This window comes from Larus michahellis, chromosome 24, assembly GCF_964199755.1.
Source record: "Larus michahellis chromosome 24, bLarMic1.1, whole genome shotgun sequence".
Classification (NCBI taxonomy): Eukaryota; Metazoa; Chordata; class Aves; order Charadriiformes; family Laridae; genus Larus; species Larus michahellis.
Window position 1 is genome coordinate 2,833,461 of NC_133919.1, and position 26,315 is coordinate 2,859,775.

General features: G+C 59.4%; 1 protein-coding gene across 4 annotated transcripts; it reads left to right on the forward strand.

Annotated features, from left to right (window-relative positions):
- The first annotated feature begins 325 nt into the window (after positions 1–325).
- Positions 326–25,692, forward strand: PI4KB (phosphatidylinositol 4-kinase beta). Of its 4 annotated transcripts, XM_074566572.1 has the most exons (13): positions 326–464; positions 876–991; positions 6,647–7,616; positions 16,820–16,864; positions 21,445–21,672; positions 22,057–22,284; positions 22,507–22,616; positions 22,985–23,089; positions 23,771–23,894; positions 23,982–24,247; positions 24,405–24,537; positions 24,853–24,973; positions 25,326–25,692. In XM_074566572.1, the coding sequence occupies exons 3-13, from the start codon at positions 6,675–6,677 to the stop codon at positions 25,505–25,507; spliced, it is 2,484 nt and encodes an 827-aa protein (XP_074422673.1). In that variant the 5' UTR covers positions 326–464; positions 876–991; positions 6,647–6,674; the 3' UTR covers positions 25,508–25,692. The 4 variants fall into 4 exon arrangements, with proteins under 4 accessions (XP_074422673.1, XP_074422674.1, XP_074422671.1 ...); XM_074566573.1 differs by lacking the exon at positions 16,820–16,864; XM_074566570.1 differs by lacking the exons at positions 326–464; positions 876–991 and adding an exon at positions 3,938–4,211.
- Positions 25,693–26,315: the final 623 nt, after the last annotated feature.

Here is a 26,315-nt window from a genome sequence, read left to right on the forward strand (position 1 = left end):
CAGCCGGAGCGGGTGGCACGGGGCGGGGGGGGGTCTCCGGCCGTGGCGGAGGATTTGTGGGCACGGGGCGCTGCCTCAGCTTCCCCTGCGGGGGGCGCAGGGATCCGCGCTCCGGGCGGGCGGTGACGACGGAGCCGCTTTTCGAGGGAAAAAAAACGACGTTTTTCGGCCAAACCCGCGGGCGCGCCGCCCCCGCCACGCCCCATCAGACCACGCCCCCTCCGCCAGGCCACGCCCCCATCGTCGCTCGCGTCACTCCCCCATCCTCAGGCCACGCCCCCCTCCCCGCGCGCGTGCCGCCGGGCCGGCAGGGGGCGCTCGCGGGCGGCGCGGCCCCTCAGCCCCGTCAGGCGGCGCCGCGGGCAGCCCGGGCCGCCGGGGCCTGCGCCACCCCCGCCGCCCCGCTCCGCCGCCCCGGCCCGCCCCGCCCCGCTCCGCTCTCACCCGGCGCCGGCACCGCGCAGGTGAGCGCCGCACCGGCACCGGGAACCGCCCCTTCTCCTCCGCGAGGCAACGCGCCCCCCGCCGCCCTCCCCGGGCCCCCGCCGCCTCCTCTGGGCCCCCGCCCCGGTGCGGGCCGCGGCGGCACCGGCGCCCCGGGAAGGGAAGGGAGGTCTCTGGGGTCTGTTTTGCGGCTGCCCCGGGAGGTCACTCACCCGCCCCGGCCTGTGCCCCTTCCCGGGGAGCCGGGCCGGGCCGCCGGGGGTGGCCGGGGCCTCCGCCACCTCCCCCAGGCTCGCCAGCACCGGCGGCCGGGGCTTTGCGGGCCGAGCGCGCCTCGTCGCGCAGGAAATTCATCTTTTCCTCTTTTCCTCTTTTTTTTTTTTTTTTTTTTTCCTTCCCCCCCCCCCCCCCCCCGCGCCTTTCCCTTCCAGCCGATCGTCCCCGGAGCCCCGCGGAGCCGCTGCCCCCCAGGATGAGCCGCTTGCGCTGCCCCGTGCGTCGGCACCCCGGAGCGGAGAGGCGGCGGCGCGGGATGGGATCGCACCAGGTACCGCTGCTCCGCCTCGGCCTTCGGGGGACGCGGGCGACCCCCCCCCCCTCCCTCCCCCCCGGCGAATCCCCGCATCCCCCTGCACCAACCTCCCCGCCTTCGGGGCCGGCCCCGGAGCGTATCCCCCCCCTCCGGGATGCCGCCGGGCTGGTGGCGTGGGCCGGTTGGAGGAGAGTCTCGGGGACCCGTTCGGAGGCTTTTTCAGCTGATTTTCTCCGCGCCGTCAGACTGTCATTTCTGACGAGGCTTTGCCAGCCCACCCCCCCCACCCCCCCCCGGAGCCATCTGGTGCCCCTCGCGCTTTGTAATTGCCTAAAATATCTACTTAAAGAGTGGAGATGTTGCGTAACGCGTTGGGCTGGGGAGCAGCGGCTCGTCCAGATCCGTGCCTTGGCCGTGGGTTGATAATTCGTCGATGCTTTCCTTCCCCCCCCCCCCTCCCCGAAACTTCTGCTTCAAGTTGATAGTGACTTCAGGCGCAATAAATAATAATAATATTTAATCACTCCCTTTGCTGTCCCCTGCTTTGACCCGTCGTGAAACTTTGAGAAGCAGCGTGGGGAAGTAACCGGGTGGAAACGCTGGTTTCCAGGTCTTTGGCCCAAGCGCTGCTGCCGTCCTGCTCGCAGCGCCGGCTGGGAGAGCAGAGGCTTTTCAGTGCCACCGAGGTTTTTGAGCTCCCCTTGGGGACTTTGTCGCTCTCCGCGCGAACTGGTGGCCGTGTCGGAGGCCTCCCTCGACTCCTGCGAATGCCGAGGGGTCTGTCTGCTCCTGCAGAGCCCGCGGCTCAACCTGCAGCCTCTCCCCGGCGGAGGTAATAGTCACCGACTTCTTCCTTGGAAATCCGAATGGGATTTCAGTCTGTGCCAGGGTCGTGTGCTCCTTAAATCACAGCTGATTTGTCATCACGTAGCTCAGGGTCTGTGCTTGGATGGGCAGCGCAAGAGCCGCTCTCGGAGCCCGAGCCGGGGATGTGAGCTCCTTGCCTTTTCTCCTTCCATTTTAAGTCCCATCCAGACGGCTTATTTCAGGCCACGCTTTAGAGAAAAGAACTCGGACGTGGCTGTGGGTAACGAGAGCGGCTCGAAATAGTGAATTTACATATATAAACGAGTGTGGGAACGTTCAGGCGCAAAGTGCCTTGTGATCACTGGGAGGAGGAAACTTCCCATGGGTGGCCGTGCCAGAGCGGCTCGCTCAAGGGTTTGGTGAGCTCGGAGACAGGTCGCTGTGATGGCAGGGTTTGTCCTCGCTGGCTCAGGGATGGTAATTAACCGCTCGCCAGGGGCGGAGGGGTGCGAGGGAAGAGGACAAAAGGTTGGATGTGTTTGTGTGAGTAAGGAGTGGATGAGCCGCCGCTGTGGTATGCGTGGAGTGGGCTTGCGAAGGGCTTCCTCGCCGAGGCGCCGCCGCCTGTTGCTGCAAAACCCGCCTTTTCCAAAGGGCTGGGGCACTTCCCAGCCTCTCTCAGAGGTGAGAAAGCGTTTAGCGCTCCCACAATTATATATATATATATTTATTTTTTTTTAATGGCGAAGTTAATTTATAAGTAAATCACTGGATTCAACGCCTTCCCGTGGGGCTGTGTCATTCACAGGGGAGGAGGGAAAGAAGGAAGCGCTGGCGGCGCGGTTCGGGGGCTTTCCCTCTGTCCTTGCGCCTCCGTCCCCTCCGCGGCCCGGGGACCGTCGCTCCGCAGCGGGGGAGACGGAGTGACTTCCTAGGAAAGATGCCACAGAGACAAATTATAAATAATTTGCTGTGGCTGGACATTCGGAGCAGGGAGTTAGTGGCATCTCCCTTAAAGAATCGAGAGGCCGAGGAGCGTTGGGAGCCGTTCTTTAATGAGTTGAGCAGTTTGTCGGTCTCCTGCTGCGTTTCTTGCTGTTGCTGGGGCTGTTTCTTCCAGCAGAGCGTTGCTCGTAACCTGCTGTTTCATTAAGGAAATGGCTGGTCCGGTGCGTCGGGGCTTTGACGTACTGGTTTGAGGCACCGGTTCAGCTGAGCGGAGCCGCGCTTGGGAGGGAAAGGCTCTCGAAGGCCGCTGCGTCCTGGCGGGGGGCGGCTGCGCTGGACGGAGGAGCCCGTCCTGTCTGTCTGTGGCACCAGCGATCGCGTGGTCCCTGGCTCAGGGCTTCCCCTTTGCCTTTTTTCCTGCAAATCCACTTATTTGCTTTCCCTCCGCTGTTTGTTCCGCAGCGAGATGCTGCTGCTCTGTTGGAGAACGGCCCCAAAGCAGCCCTTGTGCAGCGGGGGAGGTTGATGGGCAGAGTCTGTCCTCGGGGACAGTCAGTCGCGGTCCCTTCGTGCCTCAGTTTCCCCAACCTTTAAGCTGTCACCTGAGGAGTCGCATTGAGTCGCTCTGTTTGCGGCGGGTCCGGAGGGACGCTCCGAGGAGTGGGGACTCTCCCCTGAGCGTAGCGAGGGGCACTGACTGTCCGTCCTCCTCCGGCCCCCCCCCAGCGCCGCCGTGATGTTTTCTGCCCCCATCCCAACTCCTGTGGCCTTCCCGAAGGCACGGCAAGATGTCGAAGGCCGTCAGTGCTGAGCAAAACAAAAAGTAATGCAGTGTAATAGAGACCAGATGTCTTGGTGAGGCTTCATCCTGTCCTCCTGGTTGGTTGCCAGGGCTAATATTTCTTATTCAAGTCAGGCAGGAGCAAGACTTTTCTTCTTTTTTTTTTTTTTTTTTTTCCTGTAAAGCCACGGCTCTGTTCCCGTAGATCTCCCTCTGCTTTTGTCCCCCCCGAAGGATCGGTGCTCTGGGATTGCTGCACCGACAGGCGGCTGCTCCGTCGGTAGTTTCTGTGCTAATAGGGACTTCCCTTTATTTCATATTTAATCACCGACTTCAGGGCTGTTCCACCAGAGAGAAACTTGGCCCGTTATGGCTGTGGGTGGAGGATGAACCACATGAATTCAGCTCGGCCTGTTTTCCAGACTGGATTGCTTCATTGTGTGCAGCTGATGGGGTTTTTATCCCTGTTGAGACCAGCGATTTGGAATAGGGGAGTTAGGCTGAGCCTCCGGAGGTAAATAGTACGTTGTGATACGTTTAACAAACGGTGATGTGAATCACGGAAAAATGCGGAGAGGTGCAGGAGGCGGGGAGTGAATTCCCTCGCTGGGATTCTTAGGGAGCACCAGGAGGGGAGACGTGTCCTCGGTGGGCTCCGAACGGCCCCGTTGCCGGGATGGCACCGAAGAAGGCGTCTGTGTAAGTGTCTGGGGAGGGGGCGGCCGAAGAGCGAAATAATAATAACAAAACAGCAACGCATGGATTTCCAAGCCGTGCCTGCGGTGCGGAGGTAACCCCGCAGGCCCGTGGGTGGATTTATCTTGCGCAGTTCCTTAATCCAAGTTTAACCCACTCAGCGGCCGCGAGCTCTGGCCGGCTCCTCGCCGCTGCGGAGCCGGGGCGTGGGTCCCTCCGGGCCTGCCCGGCCAGGGGACGGCGGCCACGGCATCGGGGACTTGGGGCTGGCGGTGACTGCGTCGCGGGCACCTCGGAGTCATCGGGATACCTTGCGTGAGTAGGAGGTTCAACGTCCAGGATGACAGCCTGTGCTGTCCCGCTGCACCAGGTTTCTCCCGCCAGCCCCGGGTTTGCGGGGAGGGAGGTTTAACGGGATCCTTCGCGCTTTTCCTCCCTCTACAACCCGGCGAGGAGGATGTCGAAAGCGTTTCCCTGCATGGGATAAACCAGTCGGGGCCGGCAGAGCCCTCCGTGGTACTTCTGTGCAGGGACTTCCGCACCCGCCGCGGGGCCGCGGAGCCGCCTTTGGGGCTCCGGCAGATGCCACCGCTCACTTTTTTTTTTTTTTTTATTTTTCATCAGTTTGTTGTCCCGGTTGTCTTGATGCGAACATTTGAAGGACCCCGGAATTGCACGAGCAAAGCTCTGGGCTGCTCTTCCTCGGACCCGGCTCCGCTCCGTTCCTCTTCAAATCCCGCCTTGCCGGGTTACGCCGACGGATCTCTTTTTTGCCGGCACGGTGTTAATTTAGAAACTAGATCGTCTGGGCGTTTCGTGGGGCAAGGCTGGGCTCACTAAGAAGGAAAACCAACTTCCTTCAGCTCGCAGGGTCTTTAGGATCTAATGACCACAAATATTTGAAGCATGTGGGATTTGTAGGGAAGGGAATGGCAAGCACAGAGGAAAACGTTGTGTGTCGCTGCCGTGCGGACGGGGTGAAAGATGCCATTCATATCAGTTCAGACTGCTGAACTTTGGTCAGGCTTTTTTCACCTCGTAGTTAGAGCTTAAAGTGCTTCGAAAACAAGAGGAGGAAACAGGTCTCCGGGAAGCGGCGCTCGCATCTGGATGCGCCGACCTCGTTTTTACCAGCTTGGAATATTTAGGGAGAAACGCCGTGGGTTTCCTCGCCCCTTTCTCCCGCGTCGGGAGCTGTAATCGCTCGTAAAAATAAGCAGGTCGTTAAATTAACGGGGAAATATCTCGTTGCGAGAAGCCGCCGGCGCAGCCTCTGCGGGCAGAACAGGGGCTGGGGGGTCTGTCGGGGGAACAGACAGGCAGAAAATGGTTCAGTGAATTTCTTTTCCAAAGACAGTAATTTTTTCCACCGTGCTGGACGTGAAAAGCAGGAGGGAATTGGCAATCTGCTTGCAGCGCTCAACATTTGTAAAAGGCATTGTGCCCTTCTGCTGATCACGAGCTGTCTTGTTGTAGCGTACGAGCAATAAAGGGAAGCAGCCAGGGCCGCAGTAATGATGGCAGATTGAATAGAGTGCCTTATTTTATTTTTAGAGGACGATTTCACTTGGCACCGGCCGCCTTTATTCTTGCTGGTTATCCGCAGAGATGCACCGTTGCTCTTTTTATTGAGATGAGAAACCAGGAAGTGCGTTCGATCCCTCGTTTATCTTCTTTTTAAAACGTAATTAAGTGCTAATCGTTGGCGAGGGTACGTAATCCGGGCAGCGGCGTCTGGACTTTGAAAACAGGGACCGCCTTACAACAAACTCGGTTCTTGCTCCGGCTCTTTGCTCGCCCGGCCCCGACGGGGGATTTGACCATCGAAGCACCCTGTGCCGCTGTCGCCCTCCGTCCCGCAGGGAGGGAAAATGAGCAAAAACCTGGGGACGGGGGATAAAATCCACCTGCTCCAGCGAGAAGCGGAGCCACTGCCTCCCCCCAGCCCGCGGCCCTCTAGTCCCAAGCCGTGCAGAACGCCTTTGGGCTGGAGAGCGTAAAGCAACCTGCTTATTTATATTTTATTTTTTCCCCCCCTCTCTTCCTCTTTTTGGCTCGCTCGATTTATTTTTTTTTTTTTTTTATCGTCATGGTAACAGGGAGATTTTTTTTGTGTGTGTGTAATGGCTGATAGATGCTTGCAGCTCTCTCTCAAGCCCGAGCGGGAGCTCACCGAGAAGACCTTTAAACCCCAACGTGACCAGCTCGGGGTTGCGCTGGGCCAGCTGGCGCTGCCTGCGTTGGCTCGGGGCAGCATCCCTCTCTAGAGAAAGGCTTCTTGAAAAGGTTTGCACCAAACCTCAGCTCTCCGTGTCCCTTGAGCTGTATCCCAGCACGGATTCCTGATTTCCCACCTTCAGGCTGGAAGCGGGTCTCCTCCGCAGACTGTCCCTGACTTTTTTTTGTGTGTGTGTGTGTGTCTTGTTTTTTCTTTTCAGCTTTGAAGCGCGCAGACCCGCCACTGCTATGGGAGACTCCGTGGTAGACCCAGCCCGAGGGACAGGCGTGGACCAGGCGCCCGGCTCAGCGCCCCAAGGGAATGGCGGGACGTCCCTCAGCGTCATCACGGAAGGTGTCGGGGAGCTGGCGGTCATCGACCCCGAGGTGGCGAAGAAAGCCTGCGAAGAGGTCCTGGAGAAGGTCAAGTTGATGCACGGCGTCTCCTCCGACAGCTTGATGAAACCGGCCGATGGCAGCGAGGCCGAGCGCGCCCCACGGACCGCGGTGGATTTGGCCAACGGAGACATCGTGGAGGGCTGTGAAATCAAGTGCTTGGACGATCCGCCTGGCACGGCCTCTAAGATCCAGGAGGAGGACGAGACCGTGGCCAACACTGTGAAAACCGCCCGGAAGCGGCAGAAGAATAACTCTGCTAAGCAGTCCTGGCTCCTCCGGCTCTTTGAATCCAAACTCTTTGATATCTCCATGGCCATTTCATACTTGTACAATTCAAAGGAACCTGGTGTGCAGGCTTACATTGGGAATAGGTTGTTCTGCTTTAGGAACGAAGACGTGGACTTCTACCTGCCACAGCTGCTGAATATGTACATTCACATGGACGAGGACGTGGGAGATGCGATCAAGCCCTACATCGTGCACCGCTGCCGGCAGAGCATCAACTTCTCCCTGCAGTGTGCCCTGCTGCTGGGTGCCTACTCCTCGGACATGCACATCTCCACTCAGCGACACTCCCGCGGGACCAAGCTGCGGAAACTCATCCTCTCGGACGAGTTGAAGCCAGCTTACAAGAAGAGGGAGCTGCCGTCGCTGAGCCCGGCGCCCGATATGGGGCTGTCTCCTTCCAAAAGGACTCACCAGAGGTCCAAGTCGGACGCCACCGTTACCATCAGCCTGAGCAGCAATCTGAAGCGCACAGCCAGCAATCCCAAAGTCGAGAGCGAGGAAGAGGTAATGTCGGGGCTCTCCGGGGCTCAGCCTGCCCGGGAGGGGATGCTCCCGGGGCCGTGCTCCCGTGTCAGTTCTCATCTCGTAGCTCCTCCCTTAACCGCAGGGTTGGTTTTTTTTTTTATGTCCTAGTTGCTGCCAACAATCAAAGTTTTGAGTCCTGTGTCAAACTGAGACACGCCGGTGGGTCACGTTCGAGGGTGTTGGGGCTCCAGAGGGGGAGTTTTGTTGGTGTGAGGGGAAGGGAGGGCACTAGACGGCTTCAAGGTAAGGCAGAACGCTGGGTCAGGAGCACGGAGCCGCTTCCTGCGCTGCTGAATTCCCACACGATTTGGGCAACAGGGATGGTCTCTGCGTTTTGCAATCTGCAGCCATCAAGATCGCTGTTGGAAATCTGATTTCCTCCTTGTCCCGACTTGTTCGCCTTTAGCAACGCTGAGGTTCATTCGCAGGCAGGATGGGCGCTGGGCGGCCGGGAGCAGGAGGAGAGCAGATAAACCCATCGGCTCTGCCGTCCCCGTGCCCTGGCCAAAACCAGCCCTTCCGGCACAAGCCCTTCTGGCCGCAGGGCCGAGAGCTGCAGTCGTGGGGTTTGGCCGCCACCGCTGCCCTGTGCCTGGCTCAGCCTTGGATTTCTGGCTGGTTTTCGCGGCTCCAAGGCGGTGGAAAGCCAGGCTTTCCCTGCCGGAGGGGCCGGGCTGCGCGGAGGAGACGCTTCCAGTTTGCAGGGTTGGGCGCTAACGTGGTTTAACGCCAAAGCAAACGACGATTAAACAGGTAAACTCGGGCATACGCGTGTTGCACGTTTTCCAAACCCCAGTAGCTCCGGTGGGTTTTGTGGCGTTTATTTTGAAGCGTCGAAAAGTTATCGGCACAAAGTTGCTTTGGCGCCGAGCTCCTGTGTCGGCGCGGGCCGCGAGACTCGGCGCGCGCTCGCTGGAGAGCGAGCGTTTCTCCCGGAGAAAATGCGGATTATTCATTTCACACGTCTGCTGACACAGAGACTTTTGGAGCGAAAGGATGAGCAGCATCCTCGGCAGCGGGGCCTGGAGGGAAAAGGCGGGGAGAAACAGGGAACTTTTTTTTTTTATTTTGTTTTGTTTTGAAGGGCTGGTGGTTTTTAGCGTGAGCTAAAAAGTGAGGTGGTGAGAAACGCGGGGCTGAGATGAGGAGGACGGGGGAGGTGAGCTGGTGCTGAATGCCGATTTTTCTGAGCCAACCAAACCTCTTCCCCTGCCCTGCCTGGAGAAGTTGAAACGCTCCCCCAGGGAGGTGCTTCACCAGGCTGGGAAACGGCTCGTAAAACCGCGGTGCCGAAGGTCTGGTCCCGGGGGGAGGCGGTTCGGCAGCCGTTCAGAGCCGCCGTCCTCCGCGCAGCTCCTTCTGTGGGTCCTCCCCACGTGGACGAGACCCCGAGAACTGACTTCCCCGCGGCTCTGTCTAGACATTCAACGTCTTGTGACTGTTTTCATAACGGTGGAGTATTTCTTGGCTTTCCTGCCTTGCCCAAGATTCCCCCTTTCCCTCAGCTTCGCGCTGGTTTATAAATCGTTGGAAGGGGCCACGTGGTGTCTGCCGGGCGCGGGGAAGGCTCCTTTGGGTAAGGGTTTGAAGGAGGTTTTGGAGGCGTGAAGCGGCCGCCGTCCGGGCTGGTTTCAGGTTAAAACCACCCTGTCCCGCTCCCTGCGGTTCTTGGGCAAAATCCCAGCTGGGAGCCGGGGTCGCAGCGTTTGCCGGTGGGTAAATGAATCTTTCATGTCGCTGCCCGTCGGAAAACAGCCGGCTGATGGAGAGCAGGACGCGCCGAGGTCTGTCCTACTCGCGCCGGCTGCAGCCGCTTGAATAATGGAAACCCAAGCTTTGCATAAATGATGGATGAAGGCAGCGTGGCGAGGAGTTTCTCTTGGCAATGTTGGAAACGTGTTTTGATCCGGAGGCGGGGCGAGCCGTTTAAACGGCACACGGCAGTAGGGATACTTGAGGTGCCGTAAGAACTTTCCTGGCTTCCGAACAGCCCCAGCCACCTTCCTGGCCTGGTGTTATTTTAAGTGCTGAACGTTACGGCCTCCTATTTGAAACCGGCGATCCCCGGAGCCGGCCAGGTGATGGCGGGGCCGGGCAGGTCCGGCATAAATTCCAGCAAATTCCAGAATTCACTATTTTAAGATACTTTAATCCACAAGTTGCTCGGTCCAGGAGACCCGCGGATGTCTGAATTGTGTTGTGTTGGGACCAGCCCATAGGTTGCTCCCCAAACTTTCTTAAACCAGAGATTTTAGGGCAATAAAATCCGATGCGTGCTCGTCTGGGAGTTCTGTTTTCCCCTTATGCTCCTGTGTCTCTGCCGCCAACGTCCTCGCCGTGGAGCCGTGGGTCGGGAGCCCGCTTCTGCCGCGCCTCCCGAGAGACTCCTGTTTCTCTCTTTGCGAAAAATTGCAAAACTGGAACGTAAAACCAAGAAGTTGTTGGTCCGGATTAAGGGAGGCTGCGACACCTGAATCTCCTTACGGAGCGCTGCCTGCGGTGTCTGGTCTTGCCGTGCCTGCCTGGGCGGCTCTTCCCAAGGGGAGCAGAGGATGGAGAACGGGCTTCGCGGAGAAGGTGGCCGTTCCCAACCCGTGACCGGAGGCTGTTGGAAGAGCGGGAGAAACGGACTCTGGAAGAGCTGTAGGGAGGAGAAGCTGAAGCATTGGGCTGGTGCCTTTGCAGGTGGGCGTAGGTGTGAAATAGAAGCCGTAGGGGACAGGGCTGGAGGAAGAGGTGCAGGGAAAGGAGGGGTACGGAGAAGGACAGGTCTGTCCTGTCCGTCCCTGAAAGACTCTTGTGGAAGTGTCCTGCGATCTCTGCCGGCGCCGGAGGCACCGCCGCAGGGCTTCCAGCCAGGCTTGGTCCCGGTGAGGGGTTTCCCACGTCCGGGCTTCGTCTCCCCTTCGCCACCAAGTCCCAAAGCCGCTTTTTGGCTCTACCGAGGAGGTGGTCCAGTTGGGTTTATTTTCCCATCGCTCCTCTCTCCACTGAACAATACGGGGGTTATTTTCCCAGCTCCCATCAATCTTCTCTCCACTGAACAATTTTGGCCTCTTCTACGTTTCCTGTAGGTCGCCTGTTCTAGACCTCTGGGGTTTTATTTCTCCTCTGGACCTCTGCCCGTTGCTCCACATCTTCCTCTTGGAGCGCGGTGCCAGGTCCTCCCTGTTTCTAGGCTCTTAAAGGTGCCTCTGTCCTTCGCTGCCAGGGCCGCGGGTACCTGCCGTTCCCGGATTAGCTGAGTCAGACCCAAAGCAGGTATTAATGCTGCTTAAGGGAGGGGGGAAAAAAAAAAAAAGGTTTTAGAGCGTGGTGGGGGACGGCTCTTAGCAAAGTCCGGAGTCAGCCCTGGGGTGAATCCGTCCTTTCCCCCGCGGTCGCCTGGCACTTTTTTTCTAGAGAATAATTCTTCCCGCTGGGGGCTTTACGTTCCACTTGTCACTTCACGCTGCGTAACCGCCGTAAGAACGGGCCGGAGGCAGGGGGGGGTTATTTCAAGCGCCGTTCGCACTGTGGGGTTTTATTCCTCACCGGCTTACGCGTCCGTAACGTAATTCCGCGATACGGTTCTAATGGTGTAAATTTATTTTGCATTTATTACTTTTCAATTAATACAAAAGCACGCAAAGGAAAAGCCGCCAGCTGGAGACTCCTGTCGCCTTGCGTTGCTCCGGTTCGGGGTGGATGGCCTCAGCCTTTCCTCCAGCCCTGGTTTTCCAGGGTGGTGGTTGTATTTTGCCGGAGTCCAGGTGTGTCCCGTTCTCCGATTTATTTACAGACAAAGGGTGGATTAAATGCTCGGCATTGAATTTTCCACCTGAGCAACATGAGACCAGGAGGGGAGGATCCGGCTGTAACCTGAGGCTGGTGCTGGAGGCCAGGGGGGAGCCACCGGGGAGCGTCCGTCGGAGATGGTCTGGGATGGGGCGGTTGGGTGGCTTTGGCTGCGTGCTCCACTGGGATGCCGGGAGACCGCGGCCAGGATCCCGTGCTGTAGACGTGGGGGCACGTTGCCGTCCCGGCGCTTGCACGATGGGGATGTTTTAACTTCTTTTTTTTCATCTGTTGACGTTAATTTCCAAGACGAGACCCTCGCTGTCTGCGGCAGGAGCGGGTCCTGCCCGTGCCGTTGGGTCGGTCGCGCTGGGCAGGAACCCGGTGGAGTTGGGCCGGGTGGCTGGTGAAACCTCGGTGGGGTGGACGCCGGCCATGGCGGGGACACGGTGGCCGGCTCCCCGGGGTTTTGGCGGGGCTGCAGGCAGCGACCTGGCAGCAAAACCTCCCCCCGGGGCAGAACCGCTGCTTCAACCTCAGTAAAACCCTTCGTGGCTGGGCCGAGCAACCAGAACCTTCCAGAGATACCTGCTGGGGCCAGGAGGGACTGAACTCGGGGCAGGGAGAGTCGTGGTGCTGTCTGATCCCCGTCATTTCACCGAGCTCTACAAACCTCGAGCCTCGCTGGCTTTGGGGAGGGTGTGTGTGTGGGGGGGTGTGTGTGTGTGTTGTTTTTTGTTTTTTAGTGCCGCCTCCTCCGCGAGCGCGGCGGGAGCTGCTGTGTCGGCGCAGCGAGCCCTCGCCAGCGCCGGGCTTTTGCTGCACAAACAGGTCGTGCTGCCTCCGCAGCCTGCCAACGCCTCTGCCCCCGCTCCTGCCGCGGCGCCTCGGTTATCCGCTCCCCGCTCCGGTCTCCCCACCCCTCCAGGGGCGGACGAGCACCCCCAGGGTCTGTCTGAATCGGCGTTTTTGGGGGGGTGAAGGCGCCCGGGATGCGCTGCCGCCCCCGCTTCGCCTTTCTCCTAGGGCTGGCTCTTCGTTGCTTTTGGAAAAGACGTTTCAAAGGTGAAACCCACACCCCCCCTCCCCAAAACTCCGGGTTAAAGCGGAGGCTGGTTGCGAGCCCTTTGGCTCCCCGGGGCGCACCAGTCACCCGTACGCAACCCTTATCTCCGCTCCTGCTCCGCGGGGTGACCCCGGCGGCCCTGCCAGCGTGGCAGGGCACAGCGAGACGGGGCTGAGAGATCCGGGACCGCGATGGCGAGTCCTGGGGTTTGAAGTAATTTTAATCTTAGGGCAGATGCGCCGAAGTTTATAGCTGAGAGCCCGCAGCCAGGTGAAACAGGGAGGATGCTCCCTGGGCCCCGCTCTGCCTCCCACCGGCGTTTTCTAACTCCCGGAGCCTCGGAGGTGGGAAGAATAAATCCCGCTGACTGCCTGGAGAGTGGTTCATCCCTCAGATCCATTCACGAGCTAAGATCAAGGTTCAAAATATGCTGAGCAGGGAGGGGAAAAACAGCTTTTTACGTCCTTTTTTTTTTTTTTTTTTTTTTTTTTAATACCAACTGGATTAAACCCAGTGATTTCTAAAAGGGAACGGCTCGCTTTAGCTGCGCGCCTGAACCCAGCGCCTGCTCGGAGCTGGGCCGGTGGTGGAGAGAGCCGGGCAGACCGGTGTCTCCGTGCGAACAGAAATGTTTGGCTGAACTGGTTCCACTAGTCAAGTGGAAAGGAGGAGGAGAGAGGAAAAAAAAAAAAAAATTAATTAGAAACCTGCTAATTGAATAATCAGTTAAGAATCTAGGCTGGCTGCCGGGGAGGGAGCGCTGCAAACGGCAGCTTCTCAAATGCCAGCGCCTCGCTGTTAACGCGGGGCCGTGGCGCGTGGGTGGGTGGTGGAGGAAGAGCAAAGCTTTCACGCGACGCGAGCGCGCTGCCCACGCCGGGGGGGTTATTTTCTTTTTTTTTTTTTTTTTAACAGCAGCATCAGCGTTTATCTTGAGAAACGGCAGTGCAGGTTTATATGCAAATCTGTTTACGTCCGCGTTTCTTGCACGGATTCGCTTATCGGAGCACCTGGATCTGAAAAGTGCTTTTGATTCAAGGTTGCCCGACGCGTCTGACCCCGGTCTTTCGCTTTTTAGCCCCCGTCCTTGCCCTGCCTTTGCCCTTCGGGGTGTGGAGGAGCATTGTTGGCCTTTAACCTCTGGAACTGCACCTCCAGCAGCGCTGGCAATAGGCGCTTTTTCGGGCAGAGCTCGTTTCCCCGCCGCCATAAGAGCGGCGTGGCTACCGGCGAGCTCGATGCCGGCGTGGCAAACGGCTGCCAGGTCCCAGGGACGGGTCCGAGTTGGGAGGTTTTGCATCTTTTCCTTCTTGTCCCTTTGGACGCGGCGGGGCGTCCCCCTGCCTGCCGGGCTTCTGCATGGCCACGGGGAGAGCAGTCACTCGGGCTGCAACCTCTCGCTCCTCCGGGCATCCCGTTTTCGTGTCTTTTAGCTAAAAATACCTCCCTTTCCCCATAATACGGGCAGTGTTGGTGAGGCGTTTGGCTCCCAAGAGCCGTCTTGATTTTAAATTTTATTTTTTTATTTTTTTTTAAGATACAAAACGCCACCGTCCGTAACATCCGTTTTAGTTTTGTCGCAGGTAGGGAAGTCCTCCTGCGAAGGATTTGTGGAAGCGAAAGCGCTGGTGGGGCTTTACAAAGAGAGATGAAGTTATTTTTATCGGTGCGACAGGGTGCGTTCACCAGGGTAGGAACTCGTGCTGAACGCTCCTACGTCTTAAGAAAGGCCAAGAGTTTTAGCCTTGTAAACCCCAAAGCGAACCCTGCGGAGACGGAGGCTGCGGATGAGCCCTGTCCCGAGCGGCGCGATGGATAGAGGGGAGAGATCCGGCGACAGCCACGACTGACCGTAAACACCCCTTTGCACCTGCCTTTCGCCTGAGCCCAGGGGATTAAACGTTCAAGGTTTCTTGTTTCCCGAGCGACAGATCTGGAAACTCGCCCATGCTTGGGAAAGGGCTCATCCGCGTGGCGAGTTTGCGAGGGAGAGGAGCCGCGCTGCCGGCGCCCTTCGGCTGTGCTCGTTTCCCCGCTCCTTCCAGCCTGCTTTCCCGGGGAAGCGAGTCTCGCGGGATCCTCATCTCCTCCAGCAGGCGCTTTTGGAAGCGTCGAGCAAACGCCGCGGAGGGGAGAAGCCGGGAACGTGCTGAGCTTCTTTACGTTTTGCCGAATCGGCTGCTTTGCGGAGGTTTGTGCCCCTTGGTGACGCCGGCCAGCGTCCCCCGGGGCCGAAGCAGCCCCCGGCGAGGGGACGTGGGAAGCGTCGTGGCGGCTGGAGCTGTTGCAGGGGAGGAAGGTTTGGGGGATGTAGGAGGAAGCCAAGCTTGGCCAGGTCTTGCCCCACGAGCTGTGTTCCCTGGAGCGCTTTTTTGTTACGCTTTGCTGGCTGGCTGCCGTAAAACTACCTGAACCTCGCTGGGGAAATCGTCAAATATCGAATAGAGGCCTCAAAAATGTCCTTCCTTGAGTGGCCGGCGGGTCCGGCTGCCCCGCTGCATCCCCGGGCAGAGCCGCGCTGCGCTGGATGGGGGGAATAGGGAATACCGGAGCCCTTGGGCCCTCCTGCAGCCTTGTCCCTTGGGAGAAGCTGGTGGGTTCAGGCCAAGCTCTGCCCGGGTTTTCCCTGCCCCTGCGGAGCCGGGGAGAGGAGCCGCCGGGGGAAACGGCGTTGCTGGAAGCGCAGGCGCGTGGGGAGGAACCGGCTCCGAACACGTCCGGAACTGCTGAGATTATGCCGGAAGGTCAGATGCTAAGCAAAAAAAAAAAAAAAAAAAATTAATTCCCACTCCAAGTTCGTTATTCCTGTTCTCCGGATCCAGGTTTTGTGCTGGAGGAACTCGCCGTGCCCCCGGCTCTGGCTCATTTTCTGTGGGACGGTGCTTCCCAAAGCCCCGCTTTTTAAAAGCTTTTCCGCTTACCTCCCGACGGCACCATCCTGCAGCCGCCTCCCGCTGTTGATCTCCTGGTCAGAGATTTTTTTTTTTTATTTTTTTTTTCTTATTTACAACAAAACAGGGGGAAACTGGTCCCTAAATATCTTGATTTAAGACGCAGGAATGAGTCTGATGCCCGGGAAGGAAGCAGCAACGTGAGCCCGGAGCATCTTCGGGGCTCCAGATAGGGTTTTTTTGGGTTTTTTTTTGTTCTCGGTGAGCCTTACGGGGTCTCGGCGCTGTTTGGGTTTTTATGTGGTCACGCGGAAGCGATTAATTTAAAGACTGTTATTTCTTAGGGTGAGACTAAGCCTGGTGGAATTAGCGTATCCCTGTAATTAACGCACTAAACCCAGACCTGTTTGTTTCTTTTTGGGAAGTGGATTTTAAAACCAATTACACGCACCGGTCTCAAGGGCGCGAAGCTCCGTTTTGGTTTGGTTTTTTTTATTTTTTTTATTTTTTTTATTTTCTCTCTTTTCGGCGTGAAAATAGTGGCCGTGTGGGCTCCTGAGGTGGTGGGCGGTTGGGGTGGAGATGGAAAGCGCTGGTTTAGGGAGGAGGCGGGAGGGGGGGGCGGGTGGCTTTGGGCGACGGTGGGGAACGTGGCCGAGGGCTTGTGCTCGCGGTACCAAGGCTTTGCTGGGCTGCGCCGGGATGCCGCTCCGTAAAGTAACCCTTCCGCTGGTGAAAACTCTCTCGTCGACTTGAAAATAGTTTAATCGTTGGGGTCCTTTCTTTTTTTTTTTAACTTTTAGGACAGTTTCCGGGGGTGGGGGGGGTGGTTAATTTTATCTGTCGAAATTAAGAGGCGGAATTAGAGTCCAGGGGAGAAAAATCACGCGGTTTTGTCGATGGAGAGGGGCCGGTGTCGGGGCAGATACCGGCACGAGCATCCCTGCCTGCCCCACCAGCTCCCGTCTCTGCCGCTGCTCCGAGCCGAGAAAGTCAGAGCCGAAACCTGAGTTACGCTCCTGGGGTAAAGAATATTTTAAAGGATGTAAACGGGGAAAATCCGTGGGGGTTTTACGGGTGTTCAGCGTAGGATCTGCCGATTGGGCCGCCAGTCCTGCTCCTGCTTTGGTTCCACCACGAGCGGCCTCGGCCGGAGGCGGCTCCGGTTTAGATCCGGGAAGTTGTTGTCGCGTTACTCTGGAAGCACCACGTGCAGGTTTGGATGGCGCTTCCTCTCCAAGAGTAAAAGGCGGCGAAATTATGATGGGGTGGGGGGGGAAGAGAAAAAAAAAAAAAAAAAAAAAAAAAGAATTAAATGAAAAGTGATGGTTGTGAACCTGGAGCTAAACTATTGCTTTTTCTCCCCCTCTCCCTCCTTCCTCTCTCTCCTTTCAAACAAACACCACCACCCAAAACTGCCAACAAACCCCCTTTCCTCCGTTTCCCAGGAGCTCTCCTCGAGTACGGAAAGTCTCGATAAGTCATTCTCTCCCGTAAGTGGCCCGTTTCGTTCCTGCGCCCGGGCTGCCTGCCTTCCCCGCCACAGCAGCATTTCCTCTCTGCCACCAAAACCCCGGCCATGGCCGCGCGCCGCGAGCACCTCTGCTCCCCAGCCGTGTCCGTCCCCCCCCCCGCCCCCGGTGTCTGTCACCGCTTGAGCCCTCGCCGAGGGGGACAAAACCGGCGTCACCCCCCCGGCTCCCCGGCACCGCGCGCGCACTGGCTGCCTGGTGCCACCGCAGCCGGGCTCGCGGCGGTGCCGGCTTCGATTGAACCTTTCCCGCTTGTCCGGCGGAAACGGAGTTTGGGGCAAATTCGCTTGCACCGGTTTGGCTAAAATAAAGCAGAAAGCCCCAAAGGGCTGGAGGGCGGGGGGGGGGGGCCCTGGGTACTCATTTTACCCCCCACTCATTTTACCCCCCGCCTTCCCCCCCCACTCCCCCCAGAGAAACCCTCGTGCCGCCACCGAACGGCGGAGGCCGGGGGGGGGACGGGGCTGATGCTGCTGCCCATTTCGGTCCGAGCAGTCGCTGACCTTGGCGTGGCGGCGTCCGCAGATGAAAGAGGAAATGCTGTTTCCTTGAATTTTACTTAAAAGTCCTTTGCCAAGATGGGATTTAATTTGCTTTTTTCCACGAATCATTATTTCTTCTCCCCCCCACCTTTCTGTGTGTTAAATTTTGGTCTTTCAATCAAAACCCAGCGTTTCCCTTATAGAGCACTTTTCTTTCAAAATGAGCCTTTTTCATTACGTTTTGGGTTTTTTTTGGTTTTTTTGTTTTTTTGTTTTTTCAAATCAATAGCATCTTCCTCATCTGTGTCGTTTTCCTGACGGCGGGTGCGTGTTCTCCGTCTGGGATTCCCAGTGGGCTTCCACGCGTTGAATGTGTAGTCCATGATCAAAACCACTTACCCGGGGGCAGCGGCGCCTTGCGGAGCCCCATCCCTCTGGGCCGGGGTTTGGGCGGTGAACTCCAGCCTTTTTTTAGCCTTTAAAAAGAATTATTTGTCCCGTATACCCAGCTCTCGTCCTTCTGTGCCTGCCGAGGGAAGATTTTCACACTTTTTACGCCCCGCACGGCGCGGGCAGGAGCATTGGCGCTGCGGTCGCTTACAGGCACAAGGGTTTTACCCCTGAGCACCCCCTGGCGCAGGCTAAATAACCTTCTATTTGTTATAAATCTCCTCCAACTCCACGGTTTTTGAGAGGTGCAAGGGACGGCGGGATGCTCGGGCAGCCGTGGGTGCTGGCGGTTGGGTGGGAGGTAGGACACCGGGCTCTGAGTCCCAATTTACCGCCCAAATTTACGTAAGTTGCTTTATATTTTTTCCCCCCGCCCCTCCTGCTCCTCCCGGCCAAGGAAAAGCAGCGACGTCTCCTCCTCCGGTGGCTTTTTGAGGCTCGGCGTCAGCGGGACGCTTGCAGGTTCCTCGGTCCCAGGGCATCGCAGGAGCCTCCTCGCCGTCCTCCGGCTGCGGTGATGGCTGTTGCCGCCATCCCCTCCACCGGGACCGTGCCACCCATCTCCGTGGGTCAGCGCCCCGTTCCTCTCCCCTGGAGACCTTTTCCCCCTGGCTCCGCTTGTGGTTTTTCCACGGCAGATGGTGATGGCAGCAGCTGGGGCTCTTTGGAACCATTTGTGCCAAATTCATAAACCCGCTACAGGCTGGAGCCGAACGATCACGGCATTTAGAAATCCTGCCAGGTCCCGGCTGCCAGCGCCGATGCCGAAACCATGGCGGCTGGCAGCGAAGCCGAAGGGGCCGGGCAGCAGCTCTGCCCCACTGGGTGCTTCCCAGCTCCCATAGACCGGGGGGGGGTCTCGCTCCCCGGGGAGCGCGGGACCGTGGGCAGCAGGAACGGGGTTTTGCTGTATAAATGCTCCGAAACGACAAAATGTGCTGGTTTGAGCCGAGGAGAGGTGGGACCTCGGGGTAGAGGTCGGTAGAAGAGCAGAAAACGCTTTGGCAGCCGGAAAACATCCCGCTTGGAGGCTGGGAAGGGTCCCAAATTAACCCTCCTGGTTTTTGGAGATGCTTAAACCTCGCCCAGGCGAAACCACCCCGACGAACCCACCCGGGCGGGATGGCTGGGGGAACCGGACCGGCCTTGCCACGGTGTGACACCTCCGGCACCGCTCCGACACTGGCTCTCCCTCCTCTGCCCGTCCTGTAGCCAGGACCGGATCCGTGTCGTCGTCCCTGCCCGGCGCTGGGAAGCGGTTTGGGAAGAAGGACGCTCCTGGAGCGTGTCTTAGCAAAACACAAACACAAAAGCCCTGCCGAATTTAAGAGCGGGGAATATTGTTCCTTCCAAGCGCTGCCAGTGAAATGTTTTGCCGTAGTAGAAAGTAAACGGTAGAAAGTAAATATTTATGTTGGATCAGAGCAACAGCAGGAGCCGTCGGGTGGTCGGAGGAGGGAAGAGCATCTCCCGTCCTCTCTTCGCTTGGCTTCAGGACCGTGATGTTAATGAGCCAGGGCAAAGGCAGCTCTCCGCAGCCCGGCGTCGGCGGGACGGGCTTTCTGCAGCTCTCCGGGCGGGCTGGAGACGGCGTTTCCTGCGATGGCTCGGGCCAGGGACGGCCCCGCTTCAGCTGATGCCGTTTTCCAAAGCCGCTTCTCCATAACAGGATGCGAAACTTCCCGGAGCGGCACTCGGCGAGATGCCTTTGGAGCGGGATGGGATGGGGAGGACGTTTCCCGGCCGCGTGTTTCTGGCCGGAGGAGCCGAGACCTGAAGGTTTTCAAGCGGAGCATGAACATCGGCGATGCAGACGGGTCACGGAGGCGAAGGGGCGCTCCCGGGGTCGGCACGGCTTCGCTCCGTTGGCTGCAAAGCCGGGAGAAGGTGCCGCAGGAGATGGTTTGGGATCCCTGGAGAAAAAGGGGTTTAAAAACTGCCTGTGCTTGCGAGAGATCAACGCAGGGCTGAGCCGGGAGGACTTGGCTCGCGGTCTGCTCCTGCTCGTGGGCACCTCCTCACCTGGGCATGTCCTGAATTCCCACCCGGCGACTCTTAAATTAAATTATTCTGCCAAGTAACGCAGAGGGACCTCGGCGGGGACACGGGGCTGTTTGAGCGACGATGCCAACTGCGTGCCGGACCTGGAAACCCACGTCCCCCCAGAGACCAGAAGGCCCTTGGAGGAGCCGGGACGTGGCAGCCCCCGGGGTCCGGTGGGAGAGGCGCCGGGAGGAGCGGAGCATCCTTTGAATAGCGTTAAAACGGTTTTCGCAGAAATGGGAGGAAACGCAGTCGAGGGAAACGCTCCCGGGGGTCGAGGCAGCCTTGGGGCAGGGGGTGGCAGGAGCCGAGGCAGGGCAGGGTCCAGCCGGGACCAGGCGCTTTCAGCCCCTCGGAGCATCAGCTGGGGCAGGGGTTTATTTAAATATCCTCCGCCGGGTAGGCGGAAGCGATGTCGCTGGCTGCGGTGCGGTGGAAAAAGCTGCCTCCGGGCCCGAGGACGCCTCTGCGGGGGTGGAGGAAAGGCCAGGAAGGGTTTTTGGAAGGATTTTTGACGTGGACTACAGATACAAACGATTTCCCACCTGCCCTTTCCTAAAAGGGAACCACCAGACCGATCCTTCTCCTCTTTTTTACCATCCCTTTATTTTGCTGTGCGGCCGTTCCCGGCTCTCCAACGTTTTCCTTTGCTTCCTCTTCTCACGCTCCGTAGCTTTTTGCATGTGCATTTCCAGCATGATTGTCCAGTGAACACTTTGCAAGTTTAATTCTGCATCTGAAATGACAGAAATCAGCCGTAATCGTTTGTTGTTGTGATTTGAAAGCTTGAAAAAGTCAAGCAGAGAGCTCGGCTTAAGCCGTGGGGGTGCTGGGGGGCTCCCGGGTCCAAGGGGCTTCCTGAATCGCAGTTTGATCTTTGCCAAATGGTTGGAATGAGCCACGATCGAGAGGCTTCGGGGTGAGGAGACAAGAAAAAAAACCCGGCGCTGAGCTGGGGGATGAGGCCGATTCGCGCTCCCTCTGCTGGCTGCGGGCTCCTGGCCGCTGGGGAGCCGGGGATCCGAGGGTTTGGGTGGGGATGGGGGCTCCGGAGTCTCAGGGATCCAGGGTTTTGGGTGGGGATGGGGGCTCCGGAGTCTCAGGGATCCGAGGGTTTGGGTGGGGATGGTGGATCCGGAGTCTCAGGGATCCGAGGGTTCGGGTAGGGATGGCGGCTCCGGAGTCTTGGGGATCCAGGGTTTTGGGTGGGGATGGTGGCTCCGGAGTCTCAGGGATCCGAGGGTTCAGGTAGGGATGGCGGCTCCGGAGTCTTAGGGATCCGGGTGTTTGGGTGGGGATGGCGGCTCCGGAGTCTTGGGGAGGAGGAATTCTGGACAGGGAGGGGGAAAAAGTGCTTTGATATCCCACCCTGCTCTGCTCCCGGATGATGAACCCGGCTCTCCGGTGACGGGAGCGTCATCCGAGAGCGGGGAAGAGGGTGGGATGGGAAGAGCCTCTTTATCTGGAGTTTACCCGGGTGCTTTTAGACTGCGGAGCCCGATGGCAAAACCGCCGGCGTCTCATCGACCTGCTGCCTTTGTAACGCTCTCCCCCCGCCCTCTTTAGCCTGTCAGACTTGCCCCCGAGAGGGAATTCATCAAATCCCTGATCGCCATCGGGAAGCGCCTGGCCACCTTGCCCACCAAAGAGCAGAAGACCCAGCGGCTCATTTCCGAGCTGTCGCTGCTGAACCACAAGCTGCCGGCGCGCGCCTGGCTGCCGACGGCCGGCTTCGACCATCACGTAGTGCGGGTGCCCCACACCCAGGCAGTCGTCCTCAACTCCAAGGACAAGGTACGAGCGGCCGGAGGAGGGTTTTGCCCTCGAAAGGCAGATTATTTTATCCTCGGCGCGGCCTGTGCTTGGGCACGGAGCGAAAGAAACGCTTCGCGCCTGGGCTCAGGGAAATCTCCCGCGTCCCGAGGGCTGCGCTGTCACTGCCAGGGCTGGGAGCGACGGGGAGAGAGGTCTGTGCAGGCAGCTGGGGGAGGGAGAAATACCCCTGAGGGTAACCGTGGGCTGCAGGCGTCTCTGGGAGGTCCAGCCCTGCCCCGGGGGCTTTTCCACATCTACCGAACAGCACGGCTTTGCCCCAAAAACCAGACGCCAAAAAGGTGCTGTCGCTGCCTGGCGCTCCAGCGGCCGTGCCCTGCTAACGCTGCGCTTCGCTTCCCCCAGGCTCCCTATTTAATCTACGTCGAAGTACTTGAATGTGACAATTTCGACACAGCGAATGTGCCCGCTCGGATCCCCGAGAACCGCATCCGGAGCACGCGCTCGGCCGAGAACCTGCCCGAGTGCGGGATCACGCACGAGCAGAGGACCAGCAGCTTCACCACCGTCCCCAACTACGACAACGACGACGAGGCTTGGTCCGTGGACGACATCGTGGAGCTGCAGGTGGAGGTGAGGCCGGGGGGCATGGGGGGGGATGCCAGGAGGGTTCGTCCCGTGCTGGCCCTGCGAGGTGCTGCCGGGATCCGGCGCAGCAGCGGCGCGGGAAGGGAAGGCCCTCCCAGGTGGCAGTGCCATCCCAGCTCCTGCCTGGGGTAAAAAAAAAACGAAAACAAGTGGGAATTGCGTTCCAGCAGCCGCTACATCCCACCTCTCGCACCTTTCCCCTCCCAGCTGCCGGAGATTCACACCAACAGCTGTGACAACATCTCCCAGTTCTCTGTGGACAGCATCACCAGCCAGGAGAGCCGGGAGCCCGTGTTCATCGCTGCTGGAGACATCAGGTGAGGCCGGCGTGGCGCGAGCAGCCCGGGCACCGGCGGCCCTGGGGCGGGTTCTGAGTTCGGATGGAGTAAGGGCAGGGCACGAAATTGCCAGATTCCCGGCAAAAAAAAAAACATCTGCACGGGTTAAGGAGGGGCCGTGCGAACTCTGGGCGGTGTAAGAGACGCTCGGGGCTGGTGCAGCCTCCCCTGCTCGCCCGCTGGCGTCTTTTCCTGCCGGCAAAGCGGCGGCTGTGACCCAGGTTTTGGGGGGGAATCCATGAGTTTTGTGAAGTGCTTTGGATCGAAGCGGCTCTGGGTGCGCGCGGTGGTGCTGCTTTTCTCCCTCACCAACGGGTTTCGCTGCTCAAGGGCTCTGTGTCTTGCAGGCGGCGGCTCTCGGAGCAGCTGGCGCACACCCCCACCTCCTTCAAGAGGGACCCCGAGGACCCCTCCGCCGTCGCCCTGAAGGAGCCCTGGCAGGAGAAAGTCAGGTAGGGCTGGAAGGGGCACGTGTGCTGGGTTGGTCTCGGCGCTGCAGGGACTTTGTCCGTCCCGGAAATCCAAGGAGGCGGCTCCGTGATTCACCCAGTCGATAACCGTGGCCTCGACTTTAGGCCCTGCTGGTCCCCAGGGTGGGTGCGTTGACGCGGGGCCGGGGCAGAGGGCAGCGAGCCGTGGGTGCGCCGGAGGAGGGAGAATTTGCCGCTCTTGCGTTAGGCTTTGAGGGGCTTTGCCAGGTATTTATAGGCATCTTTTACATCAGAAGAGTTTGGCCTGTCCCGAAATAAACTCATTCACGTTCATTTATGGCCAACCCTCAAATTCCAACTGGAGCAAGCGGGAGAGCCCTCTGGGCTCCAGAAACCTGGGGGGGCAGTCTGGGCCGCGTTATACTGATGGAAGGGCTGGGGGATTCAGGGAGAGTTCATTCCCTTCTGCTCTTCTCGGAGACGGTTTTTGGCTCGGGTGGGATTTGCCCCGTAGTTTGGGGAGGGGGGGGGCTCGGTGTGCAGTTCTTGCAGTCCTGGGCCCCGGAGCTCGTGCTGCCGCAGTCCCAACTGAGTATTCCCGGAGGCTTTCCCTGCCCCGAGCCCCCGATGTCAGACCTCTGGGGCTGACTCGCTGCCCACCCTCCCTTTCCTCGCGCTCCCATCCTTGCCCGTTCCCTGCAGGAGGATCCGGGAAGGGTCCCCCTACGGCCACCTGCCCTCCTGGCGCCTCCTCTCCGTCATCGTCAAGTGCGGGGACGACCTCCGGCAGGAGCTACTCGCCTTCCAGGTCCTCAAGCAGCTGCAGGTGAGACGGGAGCGGGGCTGCCCGCGGGGGCCGCGGCTGCCTGGGGCCGCCCGGGATCCTGAGGGATTTTCTCGCTCTCTCCCACAGTCCATCTGGGAACAGGAGCGTGTCCCACTCTGGATCAAGCCATACAAAATCCTCGTCATCTCCGCCGACAGCGGCATGATTGAGCCAGTCGTGAATGCTGTGTCCATCCACCAAATCAAGAAGCAATCCCTGCTTTCGCTGCTGGATTATTTCCTGCAAGAACATGGCAATTACAACACCGAATCCTTCCTGACGGCCCAGAGGAATTTCGTGCAGAGCTGTGCCGGTTACTGCCTGGTGTGCTACCTCCTGCAGGTCAAGGACAGGCGAGTCCCCGCGCCGTACTGCCCTGTCTTCTACCGGGATTCGTCGTTTTGTCCCTGGATACAGCAGGGAAATTCTGGGAGCCGCGAGTGCTGCTGCTCCCGGGGGCCGTGCACGCGCTTGCGAAGTTTAATGGAAGGTTTTCCCTCTCCCGCACAGGCACAACGGCAACATCTTGCTGGATGCGGATGGACACATAATCCACATCGATTTCGGGTTCATCCTCTCCAGTTCCCCCAGGAATCTTGGCTTTGAGACGTCTGCCTTCAAACTCACCACGGAATTTGTGGACGTAAGCGCGCGGGGGGGGCCGTGACGGCGAGGGCTGAGGGGTGGTCTCGCGGCGTGGGGTGGCACAGTCAAACCTCGGCAAACCCCCAGCAGTTCTTAGCCAGCTCCGCAGCCGAGCTGCTCCCGAGAGCCAGCCGAGGAGCTGAAAGCGCTGTTTGCCGCGTGGCTTCACTCGGAGAAGTGAAATTCCCCCCCATCCGTCCCCCCACCCCTGGCAAAATCCCGTCGTGCCCCTTCCAGTTGACGGTCCCCCTGCTCAGGTTGTCCTCAAGTTTCTCCAGCCGCTGCCCTGCACCCACCAGCCTCTCCCTTCCAGGTGATGGGCGGCCTGGACGGGGACATGTTCAACTACTACAAGATGCTGATGCTGCAGGGTCTCATCGCTGCGCGGAAGCACATGGATAAAGTCGTGCAGATCGTGGAGATCATGCAGCAAGGTAAGAGGGGCCACGGCGCGGGAGGGGCCGGGCTGCGGAGAGGCTCAGGAATGGCTCGGTGACCCCCGGCGTGTGAAGGGAAACGCGTGGGGTTCGCCTGGAGGAGTCTCGGAGCAGGAGAGGGTCCCAGGGGAGCCTAAAACACACCCAGAGGGATGGGGGTTGCCATTCCCTCAGTGCGGGAACAGGCGCCAGCGTCCTCGGTGGCAGCGGGTTGTGACTCCCCGCGCCACAAACCGGCCTCAGAGGCAGCGACACGGGACGGGCCGCGCTGGCCGGAGCCCACCCGGCCCCTGGGGGCTGCGCTGGCCCCAGTGTCCCCGCGCCAGACCCCGCTCCTCCCTCCCCGCAGGGTCGCAGCTCCCCTGCTTCCACGGCTCCTCCACCATCCGCAACCTGAAGGAGCGGTTCCACATGAACATGACGGAGGAGCAGCTGCAGCTGCTGATCGAGCAGATGGTGGACGGCAGCATGCGCTCCATCACCACCAAGCTCTACGACGGCTTCCAGTACCTCACCAACGGCATCATGTGATGGCCGTGGCCGCCCTCTCCCGCAACGTCTCCGTGCCCGGCCCGGGCCTGAGCTTCGTCCCCGGGGACGAGGTCTCGGTCCTCGACGGTAAAAAGGAAGCCGAGTCTCAGCATCTTCCCGGGGCTGCTTTTTGCCAAGACTCTTCAACGAAATGAAACAAGGAAAAAAAAAAAAACAAAACAAAACAAACAACGAAAGAAACTCAAGCAGCGGAAGCAGGAAAAAAACAAAACAACACAAACCCAACAACCCCCTGGTGAAAAAAAAAAAAAATCAAAGCGAAACGGATCATGCGGTAACTGTTGCTGGGGCCGGCAGCGGCCGGACGAAAGCCAGCAAAGGGCCTCGGGACTGGGGGGAGCACTGCCCCCCCCCCCCCGCGCCCCCACCTCCTCCCGTCAGTATTACGCCCGTTGGTGTCCTGTGAACGCCCCCACAATCCCATGACACGTTTAGGACCTGGCCGGGGGGGGGCGGGGGGGGGGGGTGTAGGAGTCACACCTGGCCCCCACCCGCCGGTGGCTGCTGTGACTGGAGCCGTTTGCTGAAGGCGGCGGCGTGACCCCGGAGGCTCCGTCCCCGCATGTCGTGTGTGTGTGTGTCCCCCCCCGCTCCGCAGCCCCCACCCTCGGCCCCTTCCTTTGTTTCTCGCACCCCCTTTTTCCCCCCCCTCCCCGCTGCCACCCCCTCACCGAAGCTGAACGTCCCCGTGTCCCTCCCCGCGTCCGTCACCGCTCCCGCACCGTCCCGGGATGTCAGAGTTGGGGGTTCCTGGAGGCCGGTGCCCAGCCGGGGGGGGGGGGGGGGG

Coding starts and splice junctions, on each gene's coding strand:
- PI4KB (XM_074566570.1), top strand. CDS start 4,189: ATGGCACCGAAGAAGGCGTCTGT. Junction 4,212..6,646: donor GCACCGAAGAAGGCGTCTGT/GTAAGTGTCTGG, acceptor TTTTCTTTTCAG/CTTTGAAGCGCGCAGACCCG. Junction 21,673..22,056: donor TCCTCAACTCCAAGGACAAG/GTACGAGCGGCC, acceptor CGCTTCCCCCAG/GCTCCCTATTTAATCTACGT.